Here is a 24,054-nt window from a genome sequence, read left to right as displayed (position 1 = left end):
TGCGAGGCCTTTTTGAGTCCTTCCCGTATTTGTGTACAATTAATATAAAATGCATTTGCAATGAGGAAAAACTTGAAATATTAAAGAAAAAATACATTTCTGTCACGTCATCATACTACGAGAAACAAAACTATGAATAAAGTTAGATTTTTTGGGAGGAAAATTACGTTTGGGGAAAAAGTTGTATTACGAGAATAAAGTCAAAATATTACGAGTAGAAAATTTACAAGAAGAAAGTTTTTTCCACCAAAATCACAAAGCTGAGATGCAGTTTTTCTTGAAATAAAAAAACTTTATTTCAACTTTATTAAAATGTGCTGCGTTACAAAATATCCAAGTGGCATCCTTTCATGTTTCACTATGTGGCCCTCACTGGAAATAGTTTGGACGCCCCTGGCTTAGATAAACAAGTATTTTTGCACAGACCCAGGATATCAGTACTATTCTCTAATTAAGTGTCCATCACTTTCTTACAGCAGTGTGATAAAACATGTATTAGCTCCCTGCATGTGAACAACACTCGTTATTCATACCCACTGCGCTAGAGCATGTGCACACAGGATTGTGAAAACACTGCACTTTTGGGGACCTTTTTTTTTTTTTTAATGCAGTTCGGCCCATCTTAGGGTGCTGTGTTGCATTTAAGCATCCAGTTCAGCTGCACAAAGCATGATGTACTGCACGTGTACTTAAAATGTTCTTTCTACAAGATAGCTCACTGGACTTGGAATTCCACATTGATTTGCTACTTTTTGTACCGATGATGTAAATATGCCTGGAAGCTGAGATGATTGACATTTCTGTTTGAATGCTGTTTGACCCATGAAATATTCAAACACGTGTGCATAAATTTGATTGGTTACAAGCTGGACTGAATCCTTGTCTTGACTTGACTTTCCGCTTTGGAGGACTGGTGGGGTTGGTCCTTATTTTAAGACTTGTCACTGTCTTTTTCACCATCGTGGGACAGTACCCCAATTTTGTGTGCATTGTGCAATGACAATGAAGAGTCTAAGTACAGGTGATGCCCGGTTGATGGCGTTCCGTGGTCATGAACAGGCTGGTGGCGGCATGGCTCAGGTAGGTGTTAACAGTGTCAAAGCGCTATCCAAGTGAAAGTCCATTTCCTCCCGTAAGTTAAGTACGCATGTTATTTTGGGCTGCAAACATGAGACTCGCTCGAAAACTAGTTAGAGCGGAAGAATACACTGCAGTATGTGAGCCTCACGTGCACCTACACTGACCAAGGATAACATGGCTTATTATTTAACTAGTGTTCCCTCGCTCTATCGCGGATTTTCTGAGCCCGGCCCTTTAAGAAGAATTGCACTGTGGGAAGTCTCTTCCCTGTCCCCTCTGCACCGCCCATTCTCTTCTGCATCCCACTTGCCTTAAACATGCAAAAAAAAAAAAAAAACTGTTGGATTTCTAACTATATATATTTTTTTAAATAAAATATTGGCCCTTATGCCCTTATTTCCAAAATTTATATCCCTTTACATTTTATATATATATATATATATATATAAAGACTCATGTCACGTTCACTGACAGTCAAAAAACCCACTCTAACACTATCGCTGTATCTTTAAGCATGTATCTGTTCCTATGAAAGTGACAGTAATAACCTAATAGTGGTCTTATTGAGATGGAAAGGTTTCTAGTGCTTTGGCTGCAAGACCAGATTCAATAATTCTCCTGCAGCTTCTACTTCCACCTCCCAATAAACCGCAGGCATAATTGTAAGGAATTTGTATGTTTTTTTTTATTATGCCTTCTTTTAATTTTTGTATTTAGTGTTTTTATGACTATTTTAACTCCTTCATGTGTTCTGTGCATAGTGCGAGCGACTTAAGTGTCACTCAATTTAGGTATGAGTTCCGACTTACACAAAAATTTGACTTTGTAGGAACGGATTTAAAATTCCTTTGCCTTGTACACGTAGTCTTGCAAATATTCATACTTCAAATTGTCAAATTTTTGTTTTCAGTACCTAACGTACAAAAAAAAAAACAGTTCTTTAAATACATAGTTGACTTTATTTATAGAAATATAGTTATAGAATTGGCATCAATATTACATAAGTTCATATAAAAACAGTGTCAAGATTGACCTTTTTCGTGTTTCATAGATACAAGATTCAAGGCGAATATGAAGGCACAGGAATGTGGTGTGTTTGTGCGCGTGTCCTCTAGTCAGTTCTTTGACAATTTGATTTACTTATTTTTCCTCTGCAAAAGTGACTTTCCACTACAAAAGAAAAGCCAACGAAGCACTTTTCGGTGACACCTCCAGGGCTGATGAGAGACTAAAACTGCTGTTTCGCACCTTAACACGAGCCAAACTCCTCAATCCACTTCTCATACTTCTCCAGGTCGGCTGCAGACACCGACTTGGAGACTTTCTTCAGGGCTGTTTCGAAGTCCTCCATGGTCGTGGGCATGTGCATCTCGTCTCGGGATATGTTGCGGATTTCCTCCGGCGTGAGGCCTTCGATTCGCCGCCTCATGGCCATCAGCGAAGCGTCCCTGCGGTGTTACAGAATAAAAGCTTCTTACATCTGATATTTAATAAACATACCAAACTACAACAACATTAACACCTTTGTTCAAAACGGGGACAACTGGTCCGATACGGGACACATTTACTGGAGCGGACATCAGGGAAAATATATCGTAAACCCTGTCCGGTTTGATCCAAACGCTAAAACTATCGCGTAAACGCTCAAAGTTGCACGTTAGCTAGGTAACACCGTTGCGAGTGCATGAGTGGATTAGCCTAGCGTCATTTTCATGTTTGCTGTGTGAAAAGTAGAGAAACGTCACCAAGTCAAAACTTGTGTCGGTCCGCCATAATTAACTTTGGACCGCCACAAGATGATTTGGCACTCTTATGTTTTATGTACTGTATATAATTTTTTATACATTAATCTATATAATATAAATATATTATATAATATTCTTTAAAAATATGCTTCTATATAATAATAATAACTTGTATATATTTGATTTATACAATCACTATTTGACTGGCTTGTCGTTATAATTCAGTCCAGCGGATGGTGTCGTAACTCGTCGTCGTAAGACACTTCAGCTTGCTTGAGAAAAACACGCCTCAATTTGCAACTAAGCGCTAACAACATAACACGTCAATTTAATTATTTACAAAGTGACCGCAAGGCATGCTGGGTACTCCCAGCGGCAACTCCTCTCGTCGATACCATATGGCGAGATATTACACGTACAATGAAGACACGCCCCATAGCACAGTTTGAACATGATATGTTTTAAAGTCTATATTAACTTAAGCGCAGGCATATGCATATATTACGATATATCGAAGGATTGGTATTGGTATCGGCAGGTATACAACGGTATCAGACCTGGAAAAAGTGTCATGGAGCCATCTAGTTAAAACACCGTCTCGCTGAGAAGCTTAACTGTTCTAATCTGTTATTGTGCGTAGAAGAAGTCTGACCTGCAAACGTTTGTGATGTCTGCCCCCGAGTATCCTTCCATCTGCTCCGCGATCTTGTCCAAGTCCACGTCACTGGCCAGCTCCAACTCCTTCAGGTTAATCCTTAGCAGCTCCACCCGTCCTTTGCCTGGAAGCACGAGGAGGAGGCTACGCTTACAACGGACACCATGTGTGCTCGCATGCTTTCAACCGTACACACTTTCGACAAGTCTACGCCCATGTGCTGAAACCAGCATCTGCAGATAAAAGATATGCTTGGACAAATGCACTATAGCAGGGGTGCCCAAAGTGCAGCCGGGGGCCATTTACGGCCCGCAGCTGTTTTTTATTGGCCAGCAGCACATTCTAAAAATATTATTTAACTAAAAAAAAAAAAAAACATGAAAAAAATTTAAAATCAGCTTGTATTTTACAAGAATAAAGTCAAAATATTGAGAAAAAAAGCTGTAATATAACAAAAATGTAATAGTAATTTTACAAGAATAATCTTGTAAAAGTAAGTCTTGTAAACTCCCACGTTTCTCCAACGCTTCAAACCATTCCGACATCAAAACATGTTCAGCCCATTTCGGTATGAAGGCCATCTATCAGGACTGGACAAATGCAGTCCCCTTTGATCATGAATGGGCAGTTTTACTGTCGCCCCCTATTGGTGGAAATTCATTTGACATTTAACATTACATGCAACATTCTGCTTATTCTGAGCATGGTGTCATGGCTCAGGTAGTGTGGTTGTCGCCTAACCTGATGGTTGCTGGTTCAATCCTCAATGGATGAATTGCTTTATATGTTATTAAATATTATATAATGACTTCAACATTCATTCTACATTTCAGTGCATCTACTCCATTCACAGGCAACGCCGTTACTCCCATCACTGGTAATATCCAATACATCTTATTCATAAGTAACTCATTACATTTTGAGAATGTCGAAGGCCAATTATAAAAAAAAACGAGCTGTGGGCTGAAAATGGCCCCTGGCTTGCACTTTGGACACCCCTGGTCTAGACAGGGGGACCCTCCCAAAGGTACCTCCTTAAATGAATGCCTGACGGGTGGCCCCTTAAGAAGCAGGCAGTAATTCCATTAGGATTACTGCTGCTTTACCAGGGCTCATTAGGAAATAAAGGACATGCACTAAAAGGTTGATAAGGAATGATAGGAATGTGGAGCTGAGGCAGCAAATGAATTTGTGTTGAGGAGGTGCGGTGGGATAATCCAGCTAAGGCCCCACATTATGCAGTTAACAGGGGTTGGTATTAAAGGGTTGTCATGTATGGTATTGTACTGTACTCTTATCCATCATGCAGTAAAACAGCTGCCAGGGCTGAAGTCAAAGAAATGCACCAGAGGGCAGAGGGATGTAGATCCTCTTTTCCAGACGTCTTCTCAGAGCCTCATCTATGTCCCACGGGAAGTTGGTGGCAGCCAGCACCATCACCATCTTTGAAGGGTCATCGCTTTCCGACGCTCCTCCCACACCTATGTGGGGGGGGGGAAAATAGAAAAAACAGTTTCTGGTCTCATTTTCTGGGAAACCCGTGCAAACATTTAGCGCAAAGGGGCTGAATGAAAAGCGGTTTGTCTACCGTCCATCTGCACCAGTAGCTCCGCTTTGACCCTCCGACTGGCCTCGTGCTCCTCGGAGGTTCCCCTGCGACTGCACATGGAGTCTATCTCATCGATGAAGATGGTGGTGGGAGCATAAAAGCGTGCCTGCACAAGGGGAGTGTGACAAAGCTTGTGATTGAGAAATAAGCTGTAACAAGTGAATCTCCCTGCTGTGGGATTAATAAAGTACTACTACTACTGCTACTACTACTACTACTACTGCTACTACTGTCAGGATCCCAGTCAAAGGTCGTAGTCAACCAATTTCCGATAATATGTACACGATACCCAACCCAACAGTGAAGATCAGTGAGAGTCTTACCATTTCAAAAAGCAGGCGCACTAATTTTTCAGACTCTCCTCGGTACTTGGAGGCCAGAGTCGAGGAGGAGACGTTGAAGAAGGTGGTCCTGCATTCAGTGGCCACAGCTTTTGCTAAAAGGGTTTTCCCTGTGCCGGGAGGTCCCACCATGAGCACTCCCTAAAAAAAGTGAGACATTTATTTCCCCAATGAGTGACATGCCATACACCAGGGGTGTCCATAGTGTGGGCCCGGGGCCATTTGTGGCTGGCGGCACATTCTAAAACATATACTGTAATTTAACAAGAATTTTTTTTCTTTTTTAAATCAGCAGTAATTTTACAAAAATCAAGTCAAAATATTAAAATTAAAAGAGTTGTAATCTAACAAGAAAATTCGTAATTTTATGAAAATAATGTCATAATATTATGGGGAAAAATAATGTCATTTCAATAGCATGAAGTTGAAATATTAAAGAAAAAAAATGTTATTTTTAAAAAAGGTAATATTATGAGAAAAAAAAAGAAGCATGTTGGCCACACAGTCAGGAGATCGGGAAGACTGCTTGGGCATCTCTGAGTTTGCATGTTCTTCCCGTGCATGCGTGGAATTTCTCCAGGTACTCCGGTTTCCTCCCACATTCCAAAAACATGCATGTTAGGTTAATTGTAGACTCTAAATTGTCCATAGGTATGAATGTGAGTGTGAATGATTGATTGTCTATACTGTATGTGCCCTGCGATTGGCTGGCGACCAGTCCAGGGTGTACCCCGCTTCTCGCCCAAAGTCAGCTGGGATAGGCTCCAGCAAATCCCTGCGACCCTAATGAGGATAAACGGCATAGAGAACGGACGCACAAACAAAACAACGGATAAAGTTGTAATTTTTGGACATTTAGGTTGGGAAAAAAAGTTATATTACCAGAATAAAGTCATAATTACAAGAAGAAAATTTACAAGAAGAAAGCCGAAATAGTTGGGGGGGGGGATGAAAGTCTGAGAAAACAAGTCGCAATTTTACGAGAATGAACTCATAACATTCTGAGGAGAAATAATGTCATTTTAGTAGCATAAAGTTGAAATATTAAAAGAAAAAATCTTTTTTAAAAGTGCTGATATGAGAAACAAAGAAAACAGTAAATAAATTTGTAAATTTTGGAAAATTAGGTTGGGGAAAAAAAAGTTATAATATTGTGAGAATAAAATCCCCAAAATTGTGTGAAAATAGTAATATTTAATAATATATAATATATATATATAATATATATTATAATATATAATAATATTCTAACGAGAAAGAATTTGCAATTTTCCGAGAATAAACTCGCAATATTGTGAGGAAAAATAATGTCATTTTATTAGCATTGAGTTGAAATATAAGAAGAAAAAATATATACATTTTTAAAGTCAGAACAATATGAGAAACAAACAAAACAAAATAAAGTTGTATTTTTTTGGAAAATGAGGTTGGGGAAACTTAACTTCAAAATATAATGAGAAGAACATTTATTTATTTATTTGAAAACAAAGTTGAAATATTTGGAAAATGTATTTTTTTTTCATTTATATCACAAAGCTGCGATGCAGTTTTCTCTTAAAATATACCGTAAATAACCTCTTAGCATGTCTACATGTGTTGCTTTTCAAAATATCAAAGTGGCCCTTGCACCCTTTCACTTTTCACTATGTGGCCCTCGCTGGAAAAAGTTTGGACACCCCTGGCGTAAACAAAACCAATACTTTGCATTGTAGCCTTCCAAATACCTTCCACGGTCTTCGTATGCCTTTGAAAAAGGCTGGCATCCACATTGGCAGCACCACCGCTTCTTTCAGGAGTTTTTTTGCATCACCCAGGTCCGCAATGTCGTCCCTGAAAAATAAAACGACTCCTGAGGTAAAATGTTTTTTACACTGACAGTCACAAGCATACCAGGACATTCTAATAAGATGCAATATAAAAGCTTGGCCTTGCATGTTATCATCAGACAAATTCATATGCATAATAAAAAAAATAGATACTGTGGTTACTTACTTCTTAGTAGAAACCAAGCAAAAACAGACCAACACATACCATTTAATGTTTGGATTCTGAGATATGATATCTCTCTCCAGGGCCTCCACGAGGTCTTTGTCATATCCTGCCCCATCAAACTTCTTCACTTCCTTTTCCTGGCCTTCTCCTTTGCTCTAGGACATGAAACAACAGAAGAAAACAGTAAGCATGAACAACTATACACTTTAGGGGAGCTCAGACACTTGCAACTATTTTTATTCATTCACAAACATTAAAAAGATGTCTGAAATCTCAATTCCATTATGTGTAACTTTAATTGGTGCTATCGCCAAATCCTGGAGGGTGTGATAAATCGGGACATTTTTTGCTTTTGTGAAATATTCCAAAACAAAACGATGTTTCCCGGGTTATATGTTAATATGTTGGCTTTAAAAAAAAAAAAAAATTATGCTGGTTTTACCAGCTCGGATTTCACAAATAGCTTCAAAGGTACATTGAAGTATTGTATTATATATTGTCAATGTAGTTTATACTGTAAGGGCCAAACACCATAAGCGATTGCAGAGAATGCAAAGTTAGGAGAACATAATAAAGTCAATACCAGTACTAGGATCAGGGATGCCAAAAGTACGGTAAATTGAATTAGGGGTTTTTACAGGGTGAATAGAAACTCCAGAAACTCCAACATTGGAAGTGCAAAGGAGTGGTGTGTTCAGTAAAAACTTCACCTTATCATCCTTTGCTTTGCCAGCAGCCTCTTTTGTTTCCTTTTTATCTTTGCCTTTAGTGGGTTTGTTTCTGTCCCCATTGGCCCCGCGGGGTGAATGTCTTTGCTGGGCCCTGACCGCCACGCTGAGGCGGTTGTTGGGAGGTTTGCTGTCCTTATAAGGGTTTGCAGGTGGCCTGATGGGACTTGGAGAATGTCTGTAAAATGAGAAAAAAAAACAGAAGGGGGTGCATCTATTAAGTTTTATTTCAAGCCTCTCATTACAGCGCAAACACAAGCCTGTGCTAACCACTACAGCGGGGGTGGGCAAACTTTTTGACTCATGGGCCACATTGGGTTAAAAAATTTGGAGTGGGGGGGCGTCTATATATAGGTGGCATCAAGCAGAACGACATACTCGCTCACGGTGCAACGAAACAAAAATACAACGCATGCATAGCAAGTTAATGCATTTCATAAATCAACAACTAAGCGCTAAACCTGCCACAACTTAAAAACTGTTATGTCCAAATGCCCGCAAGGCATGCTGGGTAGTCCAGCTGCAACAATAATACAGTATGAACTATGAACAATAAAACAATGGATATCAACAGTATGTTAACTCCTCCTTGTGTACTTCTCCGACGACATCAATATTTTTTGCAATCTAGCAAAATGTGACAAACACGGCAAAATGTTGGGAGAAAGAGTACCACAAACTACCCAGCATGTCTTTGCGGCGGGAATACATGAGTTTTTTTTTTGCCATGGGTATTGTGAGAAGATATTTGTTTGTATGCCTATATGGTGCAGTAGGTACGTTACTTTGTTCGTCGTGTGTGGACGTGTTGTGTTGTTCGGATCGCTTTTTTGTACAAGCTACGGATTGCATCTGACTATTTGAGCCACTCAAGCGTGCCACAATGGCGCTGCAAGTCATGTTGCCGGCTACACTTTCCATGTTAAAGGTAAAAAAAAAAAAGTAATTTAGAAATGCCCGGTGGGCCGGATTAAGACACTTGAGGGACCTGATGTAGCCTGCGGGCCGCAGGTTGCTCACCCGTGCACTAGCGCGTGCAGTGCTTCCTCGAGGTTTACAGCTCTGTGTTTGGTGGGGGACTGACACAAACACGCCAACTGTAATTTCATCGCTCATCCACAGGTACAGTTCACAAACCTTCATAATATAAAATATATAAAGTGTGTGACCACATCCTCTGATTGCCGCTGTCCAAATGATACTGTATGAATAAACATCAGGGTTTCCCCATACATTAGTTTATTTGTGGCGGGGGCAACACAACTCTGCATCGTCAGAGGCCCCTCAGCTTGCTCAAGGGAGGTACTCCGCCAATGACCAGCTTGATAGCACAGCACAAACGGACCAAAAATAAACAGCACAACACAAGACAGGTAAGTTAACACCAACAACAATGAACTACCATTCTATGTGGGTCGCGACGACAAAGTGCACATCATTTTAGCTGTTGTTTACCAAGTGCCCTCAAGGCATGCTGGGTATTCATCAACGCTATAATATAGTGCAATATTAAATGTACTATGATGTCTAAACTCTATCACTCACTCTATCACTGCGGGTGGCGGGAGTCGAGTAGCAACCAGCCTTGAGGCCCAATACCGCACCTACCATGTTGGAGTGTGGCCCACAGTTACGAACGTGATACGGCAACCGGCTCGGCCCGATCTCGTGGCAGATGTCGTTATTATCCGATCTTCAAAATACAGCGGATCGGCAGCCTATCCCGAACCTGATCATCAGATCGGGACATCCCGACTGCATATTCTAGTACACACTGAATTAGATACGGACACCAGTGAGAGGGGAAAAAAGGCCAAGAAATTGCGTTTCACATTGTAACCCAGACCATACAGGATCAGGCTCACAACAGGGACTCTAGTTTACTAATCCAGGTCAAAGGATCACACACAAAGAGCATATTTAACCCAAAGTTAATCACTGTGCAGTCTTTGCAGAGTGTAAAAATATCCCGGAGCTTCCATACCTCGGTTCAACGTGCACAGGCCGTACTTCCCAATCATCTGGGTCAATTGGTTTAGCAGGCGCCGCGTCCAGACGAAAGCTTTCCAGGGTGGACATGATCACCTGAACCTGTCTGTTCTCCTCACTCACTTCCTGCCACAACTGGAGACGGAAAGCACATCGGAGTCAGCGTCAACTCTGACCGGGTCCCATGTGATCCACATTTACCTTCTGCCATCTCTGCTGAAGACTGCCGTCTCTTGTGGTGTACACGTACTTATTGATTTGTTCCAGCAAGCCTTGATAGAGAACGCTTGCAGAGTTGTAGTTTCCCAGCAGAGCGTATTCACGAGCCAACTTCACGTTCTCGTTGATCTCACGTAAACTCATACTGCAAATTGTAAATGCAAATTTTTATGCTTTGAAACAAAAAACAGTGTAAATGCTTTCATTGTAACAGATTTGTCTTCTAGCGCCACCTCTTTTATAAACTTGGTAAGTGTGGGAGTTAATCCAGATCAGGAAAGAACAGGATTTTCGTGATCCTTCACAAAAGGCCTCAAAGTATTATTGAGGTTTGGAACGCATACACACGGCAATGTAAACAACAGTTCTATGTAGACCGGGGGTGTACAAAGTGCAGCCCGAAAGACATTGTAAAAATATAATTTAACAAGAAACAAACAACAAAAAAAACAGCAGCAAAAATAATTTTACAAGTCAAAAAAGTTGTAATTTTATGAGAATAACTTAATAATAGTATGAGGAAAAATAATGCTATTTTAGTAGCATAAAGTTGAAATATTTAAGAAAGATGTTGTTTTTTTGAAGTCATAATATAAGAAAAACAAAACAATAAAATAAAGTTGCAAGTTTTGGTAATTTAGGTTGCGGAAAACGTTATGTGACAAGGAAATATTATGGGAATAAGTCATAATTACGAGAAGAAAATTCACAAGAAGAAAGTTGAATTAGTTGGAAAATTAAAAACAACTACAGCAGAATAGGAAAAAACAGCTGTCATTTTAGAAGAATAAAGTAAAAATATTAACAGGAAAAAAGAGAATTTCACAAGAATAAATTTGGAATATTATGAGGAAAAATGGCATTTTAGTAGCATAGAGTTGAAATATTAAAAACATTAAAAACTCCTCATATTATGAGAAACAAAACAAAATAAACGTCATTTTTGGTAAAATAAGTCAGGGGAAAAAGTTATATTATGGGAATAAAGTAATATAATGGGAAGAAAATGTACAAAGATTATTTAGGAATAAAGTTGAAATAATTGGGGGGGAAAATAACAGCAAAAATGGAAAAAAAAGAGCAAAGAGTGAAGTTGATACTAATAGACTTTTTCACCTATATCACAAAGCTGAGATGCATTTTTTTTTTCTTGAAATATAACTTCTTAGCATATCTACATGCGTTGCTTTACAAACTATCAAAGAGGCCCTTGCATCCTTTCATTTCTCTCTATGTGGCCCTCACTGGAAAACGTTTGGACACTCCTGGTGTTAATGATCACATTCACATATTTAAATACCAGGATTCAGAATAATATAGGATAAAAGGTAAATTAGCACGTATTGTGGTAAAACAGACTCTCTCTTATCTCATTTTATTCTAAACACGCAATGTCAACATCCACATCTTATGAGAGACTGAGAGCCTACACAGACACATCCACATCTTATGTTTGTGTGCATTGAAAAAGGTGACAAAGCAAATTAGAGTAATATGGCGTAATATAGCTCATTTATAATGAATTCGTTTTATTTTTAGAGTATGCCACGTGCCCAAAATGGGTCCCTGGCCGCACTTTGGACACCCTTGTGCTCAACTAACAAAAGTTTGACGGGAGTCAGTCGCTGTTTTAAAGAGAAACTACGAGATGTTTCTGGCAAAACGTCTCACATTTACGTCCATGTACGAACAATTACATGTATTTTACACTTTCGACGACACTTGGTTGTTTGGAATTCAGTTACACCGCTGTTGTTTTCACGTCCAACTAAGTTTATACCGCTCGAAACCGAACAAACATTGTACCCAAACATTACTTTCAAATAAATACAAACAAATACTCAACTTTTTAAATGAGCCCACGCAGAGTTTTGGCAGCGGCAGATGTGACGAGTTCCGCTTCAGCAGTTTAAATACGCAATGACGTTAAAAACAACAGTTTACTGGTCCGCAGTTGTGAGTGAGTTCACGGAAGTTAACTCCAGCCCCACTTCCGGGAGAGCTGCGAGGCATCGGTACCGCAGGAGCTCGTCACATGATCACCAGCCCATGCGCTGCCCTTACAGTTAATAATCAAGCTAAGACACCAGCATTGTTGATATCCGGCTCTAGAGCACAACCAAGTTCATATCTGTATTATTATTTTGGAAAGAGAACTGTTGCTGTTGAGTACGTTTTGACAACCGGATGTGAGTTCAGCACGCGACTCCTTCAGCAAGCATTACAAATCCGGGAGAGATTTTCAAAATAACCTATAGATATTCGCAAGATGTAGGCGGTACTCTAATGCATTTTTTTCTGCAGTGCATTGTAGATCTGATACCAGGTAAATACAAGGTCGGTTTTGTCGATACCAGTACTGATACTTTTTACAGGAAGATATCATTGAATGATTTTTGCCTTTAATTTGTTGATCATCATTATAATCAGAATACAACACAGGCCAAAGATTTTCAGTAAACAATACAATATTTGTATCAACAAACTTAACATATTTTTAACACAACAAAATAAGACAATGTAACAATATCGTCAACATAATACAATTATTCTTTGTTACATTCAGTTGTTTGAGAAAATCAAATCAATAGTGCAAAATAGCAGCTACGAGTGAGATAAGTGTCATTATAGCAGCAAAGTACTGAAAAAATTCATGCAATTTTGGTATCAATCTGATACCAACAGTGCGGTTCTAGACCAGTTTTATCAGGGAGGGCAGGGATAGGCCAGTGTTTATTCACGGGGACACATTAAACAACAAATGATTTTTAAAGATTACAAAACATTATTCTTACTTTAAACTGTATAAACATTAAATGAACACAACTCCTCCAGGATACAACAACGTGCATTTCCTATTTGTGGAAGCCCCACTTGTACGGCCAGTTGAGTCCACACTTGAGTATTTGGATTAAAATGGGTTCACGTGAACCCTTTATAATGAAGTACAGTGTTGCCTCACTCCATCGCGGTTTACCTTTTGTGGACTCGTTGTATTTTTGTTTTTGTTTTTTACAGCGTATGAATGCCATTACAGGCCGAGCCTGGCCCTTTAAGAAGCATAGCATTAGGGGAAGTTGAGTGTTGTAGTTCTGTGGTGGTGTCTCTCTCTCTCTTCTCTCTGCACTGTGTCTCTTCTGCGTCCTGATTGGCTGTAGACCATTGTCAAACAGTCTGCTTTGTGCCGTCTCCTGTTGTGGTCATTGTTATTACCGTGTGATAAACTGCCAATAAACAATAGAAGAAACAGAAGAAGCTAACAGTGTGACTGAACGCTGCATGTTCGAAAGTTTTCTCCTCGACAAAATGTCGACGAAACGTTCTGCACCCAAAAGGCAAAGGAAGCCAGCCGTCACACAAAAAGTTGGACTTCTGGACATGCTGAAGGAAGGTAGAAGTTAAGGCTGGGTTATACTTTCCGCTCGAAAAAGAAAAGGAAATCCACTCAAGAGACCGTGTGTGACTTTACACTCCGTGTAGTGTCTGCTCCCAAACTGCAAGGGGCAGTGTATCGAAAACACGTGCCTACCACGGTACTAAACTAGAGCAGAAGACGTTTGCCGTTGTTTACTTGACGTCCAACATGGCGACACTTGAGCATCTACTTCTTGAAGAAGAGGAATTGTGTTGTATTATTTGCTGCTGCGACCGAAAAGGAACAGAAGGTGGTCCACTCGTCCTTTGAATGGGAGTGCTGCAATCGCAGCTCTTCATTCTTCCCACCACGTGGGATTACCCCGGCAGGAGACTGTGCTTACAAAAAGCATGGGGAACACGGCAAAAGAAAATAAAAACCAAACAACTTTACTTAAAACACAACTTGTTTGAGTGTTTCTTTATGCTTAAATTACCGTGCGTCACGGTACCCTACCGCATATAACTGCCGGTATTTTTGTACTTCAGCTGCGAGGATCTCCTGCTTGTCTGCCATTTTTTCCCGTGTGTCTCCGTCCGCGTAGTTAGAAAAATTTGGAGGTGCGCGGAGCGGGAATTTTCCGCATGAAAAGGGACACTCGAGGGGGCGTGGGTGCGAAAATGACGTAATTTGCCCGCACGGAGCCGCACGGACCTTGCGGATGCGGAAAGCATAAAACAGGCTTTAGGGCGCCATTGCGGAATAAATAAAGCTTCGGTTCAAGGAGGACGAGGAGGAGGAGGAAAATACGATGACAGGAGCAATATGTTTTAACAAGGATACAAAAGCACTACAGCGGAACAGCGCCAGGATGAGGAGGCACGGTAAGAGTGAAATACTGTGAGTGAAATACCTAATAATAATTAATAAAAAACACTTAATAATTTCTTGTGTCCAAACGAGTTGGTTGATCATTAAAATTCAAACAAAATGTGAACTTTGAGAGTGTTTAAACAAGAGAGAAATGTGAGAAAATGTTAATGCCTGTCTGAGAAAAGTGTATGGTGAGGGGTTTTACAGCCTTAAAAAACATATAATAATTCCAAAAAAGTAAAGTTGGCTACTTTGCAGATTTCACTTATTGCGGGCTATTTTGGGAACCTATCCCCCGCTATAAACGAGGGAACACTGTAAGTCATTGTGAAGGGCTTTGGGTGCCTTGAAAAGCACTATATCAAATTGAATCCGTTATTATTATTATCTAAATTGAATAAACAGCACCACCTGCTGTTGTGGCGTGCAAAGTACAGGCCATTTCTCAGTTTACTGGCATTTGTGTGTAAAACAGAATGCATTCGTGTGTGGAACTGCAAGGCGGAGGATCAGACACAAAAGTCACGCGACAGCGGTAAGGTTGTGACAGGCTTTTTGTAGATGTAGAATTGTTTTCACACAGATCATTAAAAAATAATGAAATAATAAAGTCTTACAGATCACTTACACACATACACCGTACACATATAGCTGAAAAATAGACAATAAATATAGCAACTTCTGATCAATCCATGTCGATTTCAGACTTAGCCCCACCTACTTCCGGTTAAACCACACCTACTTTCGGTTTATGTCCCGCCCACTCCAAGTACCCATAGTAATTTAGATGGGTGATGGCACCTACAGATACAGATACAGATAGCGGTGTACTTTCTCTCCCGTCGTATCACTGCGCGCTGTCGCCTGTCCGTTGTTGTGTACACAATTTTAATCATTTTCTGACTATTATTTACCTGTTTACTGGGGCCCCTGATCATGATTATCTTCAGTAGTTTAAAGCTATCCTATTCTATTTGTGTTCTTTATAAAGTTTGTGGCGGACGTTTTTTTTGGTGTTTACATAATAGAGAAAGAACATTTTCTTTGAAAAGGGTTAGTGACATGGCTGCCGGCGTAGATCATCTTTGCAGACCCACTTGAGGACAGTGGAAACATGTACCAGTCCACATGATGTCCCAGTGACAGACACACTTTGTTGATGGAACACATCCAGCAACACCATACTCACATATTTATTTGAAATACATGTTTAATAATAGTCACTATTTTCATTCATGTCGAAAATGTACCACTTGCTGCCATTTGCTAAGCCGGTTATAAATGATTGTACTTGATTGTATAGTAAATCAATTGTAAGGCATAATATCGTCCCTATTCCTGAATCGTTGCAATTAACACCGTGGACGAAAATCACAACAGCATTAGTTTCGACACAATGTTTATTCATTTACATGTCGAAAACACAAAAAACATCATTTTGTTTGGCAAATTATCATCTGACCGTGTACATACTCCATTTTTTTACTGTCCATTTACTGTACGTGCTTGTGAGCCGGTTTTTGGGATTACATCCAAAGGCACCACACACCAAACCAAATAAATCAGTACTTATTAATAAATCAATACTTATGCTTCTCTTTGCTTTGTAAAATGTGTGACATTTTTTAAGGGCTGGATGGAAGATGGGAGCCCAAAGAATCCTGGGATATGAAGGGCCACAAAGGATGGTCTGAATGGTGACTTCCATTCAATGGAGAAAGAGGACACATTTGTCGGCCGCATTTGAAGGGGACTTAGCCGACTTTCTAATTTGGACAGCCTTCGCGCGGCGTGATGACGTCCTGCAGCCCACAAATGCGGACCAGTAGGCTGCAGACCCAGGTACAGACACAGCCAATGTGTGACTCATAAGAACTCCAGTCAATAAAAGGAATCGGGTTTCCCATCACTTTTAACCGGGGAACCATACACACTGTGCATGCGTACAAGTCAATAGCGCCTTGAGGCCAGGGTTGCCAGACAGGAAATGACAAATGATTGTACCAGAAGCTTTAATTATTTTAATTTGGAAAAAAATATCGTACATACTGGATTTGACATTACCACAGACCCTGTATAGCATAGCTTATAATGCAGTTTTGTCTTTAAATAAGCTCCCTAACTAACACACATTGTACAGGGGGTAAAACTCTCGTACAAATATGATAATTACCATACGTCTGGCAACAGATTTTACACACCGAGCATGCCTTTAAATGGCACGTTGAGGCATGGGCTGTGATGTTGTGGTGTGTTCATTTTGTAATATCATTAGGAAAGTATACTTTCAACTTTCATGAACTACGTGAGGCACCCTCATAAGAGTTTGACTTAAGAGCTGATATCTACCAACTTCCATGGTTTTCTTGATAATAACCAAAATCACTCAACTTCTTACATGAATAGCTATAGCATTGAACTGCCCAAAAATGTAACTCTTAGGAGCTATTTTTGTTGTCATTGATATATTTGTCCAAACAAAGGTACGTTTAGTTGTATCAGGCATTAAAATGAACAAGAAACTGAAGAAACAAGGGTGGTCTAATCATTTTTTCTATGACTGCAAATTTACAACAAGGGCTGAGAATCTCAGGGTGCCTCACGATACAATTTGCGAGACATGGCGCATGATAACGAAGATAGGGCGAAACAAACGGACACCATCTTCAGACGTTGTAATGATTTATTTCTTGAATTCAGTAGTGTTGCAACAGTGTCAGCGTTTATCAACGTTTTTTGGCCCATTGGTTTGGTTTTTTTTTTAGACTTAATTCAAAATACACTCGCTGTGAGTCACTGACACGCAGGGTGTTTTGTTTGTTTACAGGACGCCGCAAACAGACTAGATTGTTACGTGCACTATTGCGTAAAAACCGGGGCAAAATTTCAAAAAACAAATCATACGTACAAAAACCGAAGTTTGACTGTACTGTATCGATTTTTCGTCAACACTTGGAAGTGCGATAGTCGGCAAATCACAGCGTGGGTGTCGTCCGTGGTAAAATCATCGCTATTAGTCAATGGAAAAATAAATACAAATATACACTGCTCAAAAAAATTAGAGGAACACTTCGAAAACACATCAGATCTAAACTGGAGGAAAAATGATCTTGAATATCTTTCCTGATAATAAGTGGCTGATGTATTAGTAACAAAATGATGCCACATCATTTGATAGAAATGAAAATGATCACCCTATAGAGGGGGGAAATCAAAGACACCCCAAAAATGAAAGTGAAAAAATGATGCAGCAGACTGGTCCTTTTTGCTCAAATGTCATTGTAGCAACTCAAAATGGTTCTCAGTAGTTTGTGTGGCCCCCACGTGCTTGTACGCATGCCTGACAACGTCGGGGCATGCTCCTAATGAGACTACGGATGGTGTCCTGGGGGATCTCCTCCTTCCTCCTTTGGTGAAATTTTCCACTTTTGAACTACGAGGTAACCATGACCGCTCCAAAGGTATCTTGGAACATTCTGATAGGACGGTTGTAGTTTTCATCATAACCAGTAAGATGAAAGCGTCTTTGTACATTATGACGTGCAACTATCATGTATTTTGTGTTTGAAGGTGTGCATATACAAGTATAAAGTGAGGGGGAGAGGTGGCTTAACTGTGGATTGACTGTGTTTGCTGCTGCAATGTTTTGAAGAGAATCCAACTGAGGCTTCCTTCATCATTCAAGAAGTGCAAGTAAAGCTCACCTTTTTATGCTTTATGCTAGAGCGGAGGTGTCCAAAGTGGAGGCTATTTTGCAGCTCTTTTCATGACTCTCGGCATATTCTGCCAATAAAATGAATTGATTATTAATAATGTTGTTGAAAATCTTATTGCTGCTAAGTATTAGAAACACCAGATGACAGCATTGATAGTTATTTAAGATTATTCAATTCAAATTTATCAGGGGCGGATCTAGCTTTTTTGAAAAGGGGGGGTGTGGCCGAGGCGCTGGAAATGGAGCGGGGGGCCGGGGGCCCTAGACCTCAAGTCTGGGGGCCCTAGACCTCAAGTCTGGGGGCCCTAGACCTCATTTCCTGCAATCTGGTGATATCTGAGGCCAATTTTATGTCCTTAATTTCAAGAGTTTGTTGTTATTTTTATCCTTGGAATATATTGTTTAAGCCAAAACATTCTACAGTCAAACCTGTCTTGGCGGCCACCTGTATAGCGGCCACTGAAAAAATCCCCTGCAGAAAATTGACGTGTTATAGACCCTGTGTATAGCGGTCACTCCCCTGCAGAAAATTGACGTGTTATAGACCCTGTGTATAGTGGTCACTTGTCTAACGCGGCCAGCGGCCACCTATTTTGTATCCCTTGGTCAATATCTGACCACATATAGCGGCCAAAATGCTGACTCAAGCAGAAACTTCATGCACGAAAAAGTTTAGTTTTTTAAGCAATGAAGCCGTCGTGTGTAGACTTTAATTATTGAGTCCTAGTTCGACATAAAAAAAGCCGTCTTCTTACTTTGCAATGCCGCCCTGAAAAGATTCAATGACGGCCAAAATGGTAATCTTCCCACTTTGCAATGCCGTGAATAGATTCTAAAATAGCCAAAACACCTGAATAAAACATCTAAAATATCACTTAATTGCCGACTAATTAGCAATTAGAAGCCCATTCAATAAGAAAGGAGCGATGGTATTGTTAGTTTACGACAATCTTCGCACCTCCTCCGCACTCAATTGTTCACGCACACACCCATTCATGACTGCTTCACACGTAACCTGTACATATATCCTCAGGCTCTTTCACTAAAATTTTCATTTCTTGCTTTTAAAATTGGGTTAAAAAAAATCCAAGATGGAAATTTGTGACGTTCTGCAGGACAGGAGCGAGCGTCACCTGTCCTGCGCTCTTATTTGGTGGGCTGTGCCTTCTCCGGGGAGGAAGAGGCAGCCGCTTCATGCCTGGTGGTCGCGCAGCTGCGGTCAATTAACATTTGTGGCGGATGGCGTCGAATGTGCGGCGCTGGTTCATTGTTGTTATTGATATTACTAGTTTCCTCACCGGAGCTGTTACCTAGATTTACCTACCTGTTTATGTTTCAACAGAGCGTTTTCCCCTGTGTCTCTTGGTTTTGCTCCAGTCTTTTTGGGAATACATGTTAATATGTGTGTGCACAAATTCAAAATGGCCACCAACCTGTCTATAGCGGCCACTTTTGCCGTTTCCCTTCAGTGGCCGCTATAGACAGGTTTGACTGTATTTATAAAATTACCCGGTGCTAGGAGAAACCCATTTTAGCTCAATTTTCTGAAATATTTTCCAATTTGAAGCAGCTGTAAATTCCGAGGATTTGAGTATAATTTTATGTCACTGGGGATCGCTTTTCTGGTTAATTTTCATTGAGAATAGACAACATAGACAACCTCCCACCCGCTACATGACACTGTTGTTTCCCTGGGCAGCTCCTTCAGCAGCAGACTATTACACCCACGGTGTAAGAAGGAGAGGTTCCGCAGGTCCGTCATACCGACCGCTATCAGGCTCTACAACACCTGAACCTTTTTGTATTCACTATGTCATTATGCATTGCATGCATTGTCTATGACTATGCATTCTTTACTTGTGTATCTTGCTTGCTGCTGTAACAGATGAATTTCCCGGCTGTGGGATTAAGAAAGTACTACTACTACTACTACTACTACAACAGTTTTCCTTATAGTCATGATGCCAGAACCTTTATTTTGCACCTCCACCTGAATATCCATGTACAGCACACGCTCAATGTCCAATGTCAATTATCAGCCTGGAATAGGAATAGCAGGAATAGCATGCGTCTCGGTTGCATTCTGGCATATGCGTCCACCACGCGCCCATAATTCAGATGCATGTCAGATGCAGTCCCTATGGACATACATCAGAATCCGGCAAAAAAAATCGTGGGTGCCTTAAAACGGGGGGAGGGTGTACACCCCCCACACCCCCCTCTAAATCCGCGCCTGTTTACGTAGCATATTTCAGACACCAGGTGACCAACTACAGTGCCAAAAAATACTATTTATATAATAAAATATTCTAATAACAATACAGGCTCAAAATAAGTCAAAACATAAATAAATAGGGAATCAAATCAACCAAAAATAGGGAGTCAAATCAATCAAGATATCCTGCCTAACTCGAACTCGATCAAAGGATCAAAGACAGGAAGACTGTTACACACATGATGATAATGATGCGCCTAATCTTGATGCTAATATGGCATGTTTAATACCTATGTGACATGTATGATATAAAGAAACTAGTTGTACAGCAGTAATGTGATTTATATTAGATGTTTGATTGATATTTGATTTGTTTTATTTTACAGCAAGGTCCAGTCTAGCAGTCCAACCATGGGGTGGGTGCAGTGGTCTTTGATGATGACGCTGCTGAGCTTTTGCAGCTCAGCTTATGCTTTTCAAATTGATGCACCCGAGGGATCAAACGTCACTCTTGGCTGCAGGTACACGATTTCCTCTGCCAACGGGTACTACGATATCGAGTGGTCGAAGCGACTTCCAAACATAAGAGATGAAGACAGGCCCATTATTTGGCTTACTAAGGACAAGAAGCTGTATACTGATCTGTACAAACAAATGGAGGGCAGGGTCTCCTTCACGTCTCCTGACCCCCGCAACAAAGATGCTTCCATAACCATCCATAATTTGCGTCTCTCAGACACGGGGACGTATGTGTGCAGCGTGCGAAAGTCATCTAAAATCTTCAAGAGGAAAGTGATCGTGACAGTTTTTGAGGAGATGGGCACGGCGGTGTGTACCGCGAATGACAAGCCAGTGTGTACTGTGGAAGGGGAGCCTACGATGGGTAAGGATGTGACGCTCAAATGCAGATCAAATGTCAACTGGGTGAGGTACGCATGGAAAAAGACCAATGGAAACCAGACGTTGCCTTCTAAAGCCTATGTGGACACCACAAGCGGTGACTTGGTTGTAAAGAACTTCACAGAGGACGACTATGGACAGTATCTCTGCACAATGAAATGTCTGATTTCCACCAAAAGCTGTCTGGTCCCACTCAAGAATCCACTGGCACCACCGAGCAATGGAGTTGAATCTAAGATGTCCCCTGGCAGTGGAGCTCCAACAACAGTAGCGGCCGTGACGACCGCCATGCTTTTGCTGGCCACTGTCTGTGCTGCGGTTGTTATCTGGTACCGGCGCAGAAGAAATCGTATGTATATCCCCAATGAAACGGAGGAGGTGGCGCCCTCTACTTCCAACTGGCTGACCACAAAGAGAGCCAAAGCTCTGTCTCAGCAATCAGACAGGGTGAGGGACATGCAACATCCATCCATGCCCACCATCACATGCTGACTGATGTTTTTGCTCCGACAGGGACATCTCTTCTCTGACGAGGGGGAAGCTCTTTGAGGAGGACCAGGACATGCGGCGGCAACATCATTTCTTTTCTATACTGTTTGTCCTTTATCAGTTTTTTAAAACTGGCTTTGTGCTGTGTTGTCTGTCCCATACACCAGGGGGTCTCCAACGACGCAGTGTCTAAAATTCTGACATTATACCAGCTTATAAAATCAAATAAACATTTCTGATACTTCAAAAAAGTGACCAATATAGGAAGCCTTTTCAGTAACACAGACATGCCTTCCATCCATGGAGTCTTGTCAGTTTCTTGATCATTTGACTGTTAACTTTTTTTGCAGCAGCAAACAAAGCCTTCCAGACACTGTTCACCTTCACTGTACATTGTAAAGAAGGCCCACAAGTTCTCAATCAGGTTTAGGTCAGGCGAGGAAGGGGGCCATGTCACACTTTGGAATGCCATTGGAATGAAAATTCCTGGTTTACATTCCTGGATATTCAAAGTGCATTCAAAAAATTGTGACTGCATTCTGAGTTCATTCCAAATTTTCGGACCCATTGTGATGCCGGAATGTTTGTCTCATGCTAAAAATTTTCAAGGTGCATTTGGAGTGGAAACATATTGAACGGCACTCCAAAGTTATTGCAAATATTCTTACGGTATTCTAACAGCATTCCAAGCATTCTGATTGCATTTGAGGGAGAACTGAAACCGCAAGCCACTTCAGATCCTGCCAGGACGTCTCCAAATGCGCCTCGAATTAGCTGGAATACAGCTCGAATGGATCTCAATTGCTGCCGGAATATATTTTGATATTAAAAGAACTCAGCTGGAGTACTCATGAATGCCGCCTTAAGCGTTCTCAAATGTGTTCAAAATGTCCAAATTGTCTCTCGAATGAGAATGTAATTCGGAACACCGCATAATCAAAAATGCAGCCACATGCCGTTGAAATGCCACTTTGGAGCGTCGCCTTATTCACATCACGTCATGCCGCCAAGGAAAAAAGGAGCCAAGGTGAGGCGTAGATGGGGAAGAGGAGTTGCAACCCAAGCCAGCTCCTATTCCTGATGATGCTGGTCCTTCCGACCAGACTTTGGCAGCAATCGAATGGCACTCATATGGCGTTCAAAGCGCTTTCTGAATGTTCTGACTGCAGTCTAATCATTTTTAAATATATTTTTACCTGACGTTGTTGGAGGCAGCAGCAGGTCTTGCTGAGAGGTCCACTTCATCCCAAAGCTGTCACTAGCGCTCAGTTGACACTCGGCGCCCGCAGCACACTGAGCATAACAGAGCTCTTCATCCATCTGCATCCAAAATGCAAATAAATCATGCACGCGCGAGGTACATGAAAGGTGCAATTATTATGCTCTCTAGACTTTCAAAGGCCCTGAGATAAAATATTCAAAGAATTTTATTTTGATGAAGTGACGGCTAAATTTAAATTGCAATCAAGTTCATTTGTAGTTCTAAACATAATTTTAATAATTTTTCACTCACTTTTTTGTTTCTCACATAGTTTTTTTCACTTTTTTGCTTCTCCCACAAAGTTATGCTTGTTTTCCTGATGCAAATTAGCCGATTACGTCATATAACAACTTCTAGGACAGCCAATAGCTATTGTTGTTACTGAGGAGTTGGCAACAATTAACAAGTGTGATTCTCCAGAGCAGTGGTCCCCAACCTTTTTTGACCCATGGACCGGCTTGTGTTCCCACAAATCTCCCGCGGACCGGGGAGGATGTGGGGGATTGGGGTTCGTACATTGCAGCGATCTAATTTATCTTATCTCTGGAGTTTTTCCAGAGAGATTATTACATCGCTGTTTGAAGTGTGTGGTAAAAGGCAGTGTGCTAGCATGAATTAACTTGAGACAAATGTGCACATTAGCACTCAATAAGTCATCAAAACTTACCTTTATGCATTCCCACATAGTATCAGCATTTGACACCAAATATGCGGTGAAAGAAAAATACTAAAAATACAGTAATAGTCTATCTGTGCGGCGAGAGAAAGTTAGCACACGCACAATGGACATGCGTCAAGTCAGACGGATGTAACAGAGAGAATCCGGCCACTTTTCAAAATAATACATCATGGAAATTATTTTTTCTTCCTGTTCGGTCCGGTACCAAA

At 40.8% G+C, this 24,054-nt stretch overlaps 2 protein-coding genes across 3 annotated transcripts; one reads left to right on the top strand and one right to left on the bottom strand.

Annotated features, from left to right (window-relative positions):
* Positions 1-320: 320 nt before the first annotated feature.
* katna1 (katanin p60 (ATPase containing) subunit A 1) lies at positions 321-23,909 on the bottom strand. 2 transcript variants are annotated; one of them, XM_054762316.1, is made up of 12 exons: positions 23,834-23,909; positions 23,102-23,225; positions 10,341-10,503; positions 10,135-10,274; positions 8,133-8,328; positions 7,462-7,577; positions 7,155-7,260; positions 5,413-5,571; positions 5,069-5,195; positions 4,827-4,961; positions 3,478-3,604; positions 321-2,528 (listed from the first exon to the last, which is right to left on the bottom strand). In XM_054762316.1, exons 3-12 carry the CDS (start codon positions 10,500-10,502, stop codon positions 2,330-2,332), a joined length of 1,467 nt encoding a protein of 488 aa, XP_054618291.1. In that variant the 5' UTR covers position 10,503; positions 23,102-23,225; positions 23,834-23,909; the 3' UTR covers positions 321-2,329. The 2 variants fall into 2 exon arrangements, with proteins under 2 accessions (XP_054618291.1, XP_054618290.1); XM_054762315.1 differs by lacking the exons at positions 23,102-23,225; positions 23,834-23,909 and adding an exon at positions 12,205-12,362 and having other exon boundaries at positions 326-2,528.
* LOC129172511 (coxsackievirus and adenovirus receptor homolog) lies at positions 18,179-22,151 on the top strand. The gene is made up of 3 exons (XM_054762319.1): positions 18,179-18,279; positions 20,903-21,863; positions 21,930-22,151. Exons 2-3 carry the CDS (start codon positions 20,928-20,930, stop codon positions 21,963-21,965), a joined length of 972 nt encoding a protein of 323 aa, XP_054618294.1. The 5' UTR covers positions 18,179-18,279; positions 20,903-20,927; the 3' UTR covers positions 21,966-22,151.
* Positions 23,910-24,054: the final 145 nt, after the last annotated feature.

Source organism: Dunckerocampus dactyliophorus, chromosome 19 (genome assembly GCF_027744805.1).
Source record: "Dunckerocampus dactyliophorus isolate RoL2022-P2 chromosome 19, RoL_Ddac_1.1, whole genome shotgun sequence".
NCBI lineage: Eukaryota > Metazoa > Chordata > Actinopteri > Syngnathiformes > Syngnathidae > Dunckerocampus > Dunckerocampus dactyliophorus.
This window is presented reverse-complemented; position numbering and strand designations above follow the sequence as displayed.

Excerpts from the sequence above, each read along its gene's own strand:
- LOC129172511 (XM_054762319.1), top strand. The coding sequence starts at position 20,928 with ATGGGGTGGGTGCAGTGGTCTTTGATGATGACGCTGCTGAGCTTTTGC. Across the intron at positions 21,864-21,929 it reads TGTCTCAGCAATCAGACAGG|GGACATCTCTTCTCTGACGA; the intron begins GTGAGGGACATG and ends TTGCTCCGACAG.
- katna1 (XM_054762316.1), bottom strand. The coding sequence starts at position 10,502 with ATGAGTTTACGTGAGATCAACGAGAACGTGAAGTTGGCTCGTGAATAC. Across the intron at positions 8,329-10,134 it reads CCTGTGCACGTTGAACCGAG|ACATTCTCCAAGTCCCATCA; the intron begins GTATGGAAGCTC and ends CTCATTTTACAG. Across the intron at positions 7,578-8,132 it reads GCAAAGCAAAGGATGATAAG|AGCAAAGGAGAAGGCCAGGA; the intron begins GTGAAGTTTTTA and ends TTCATGTCCTAG.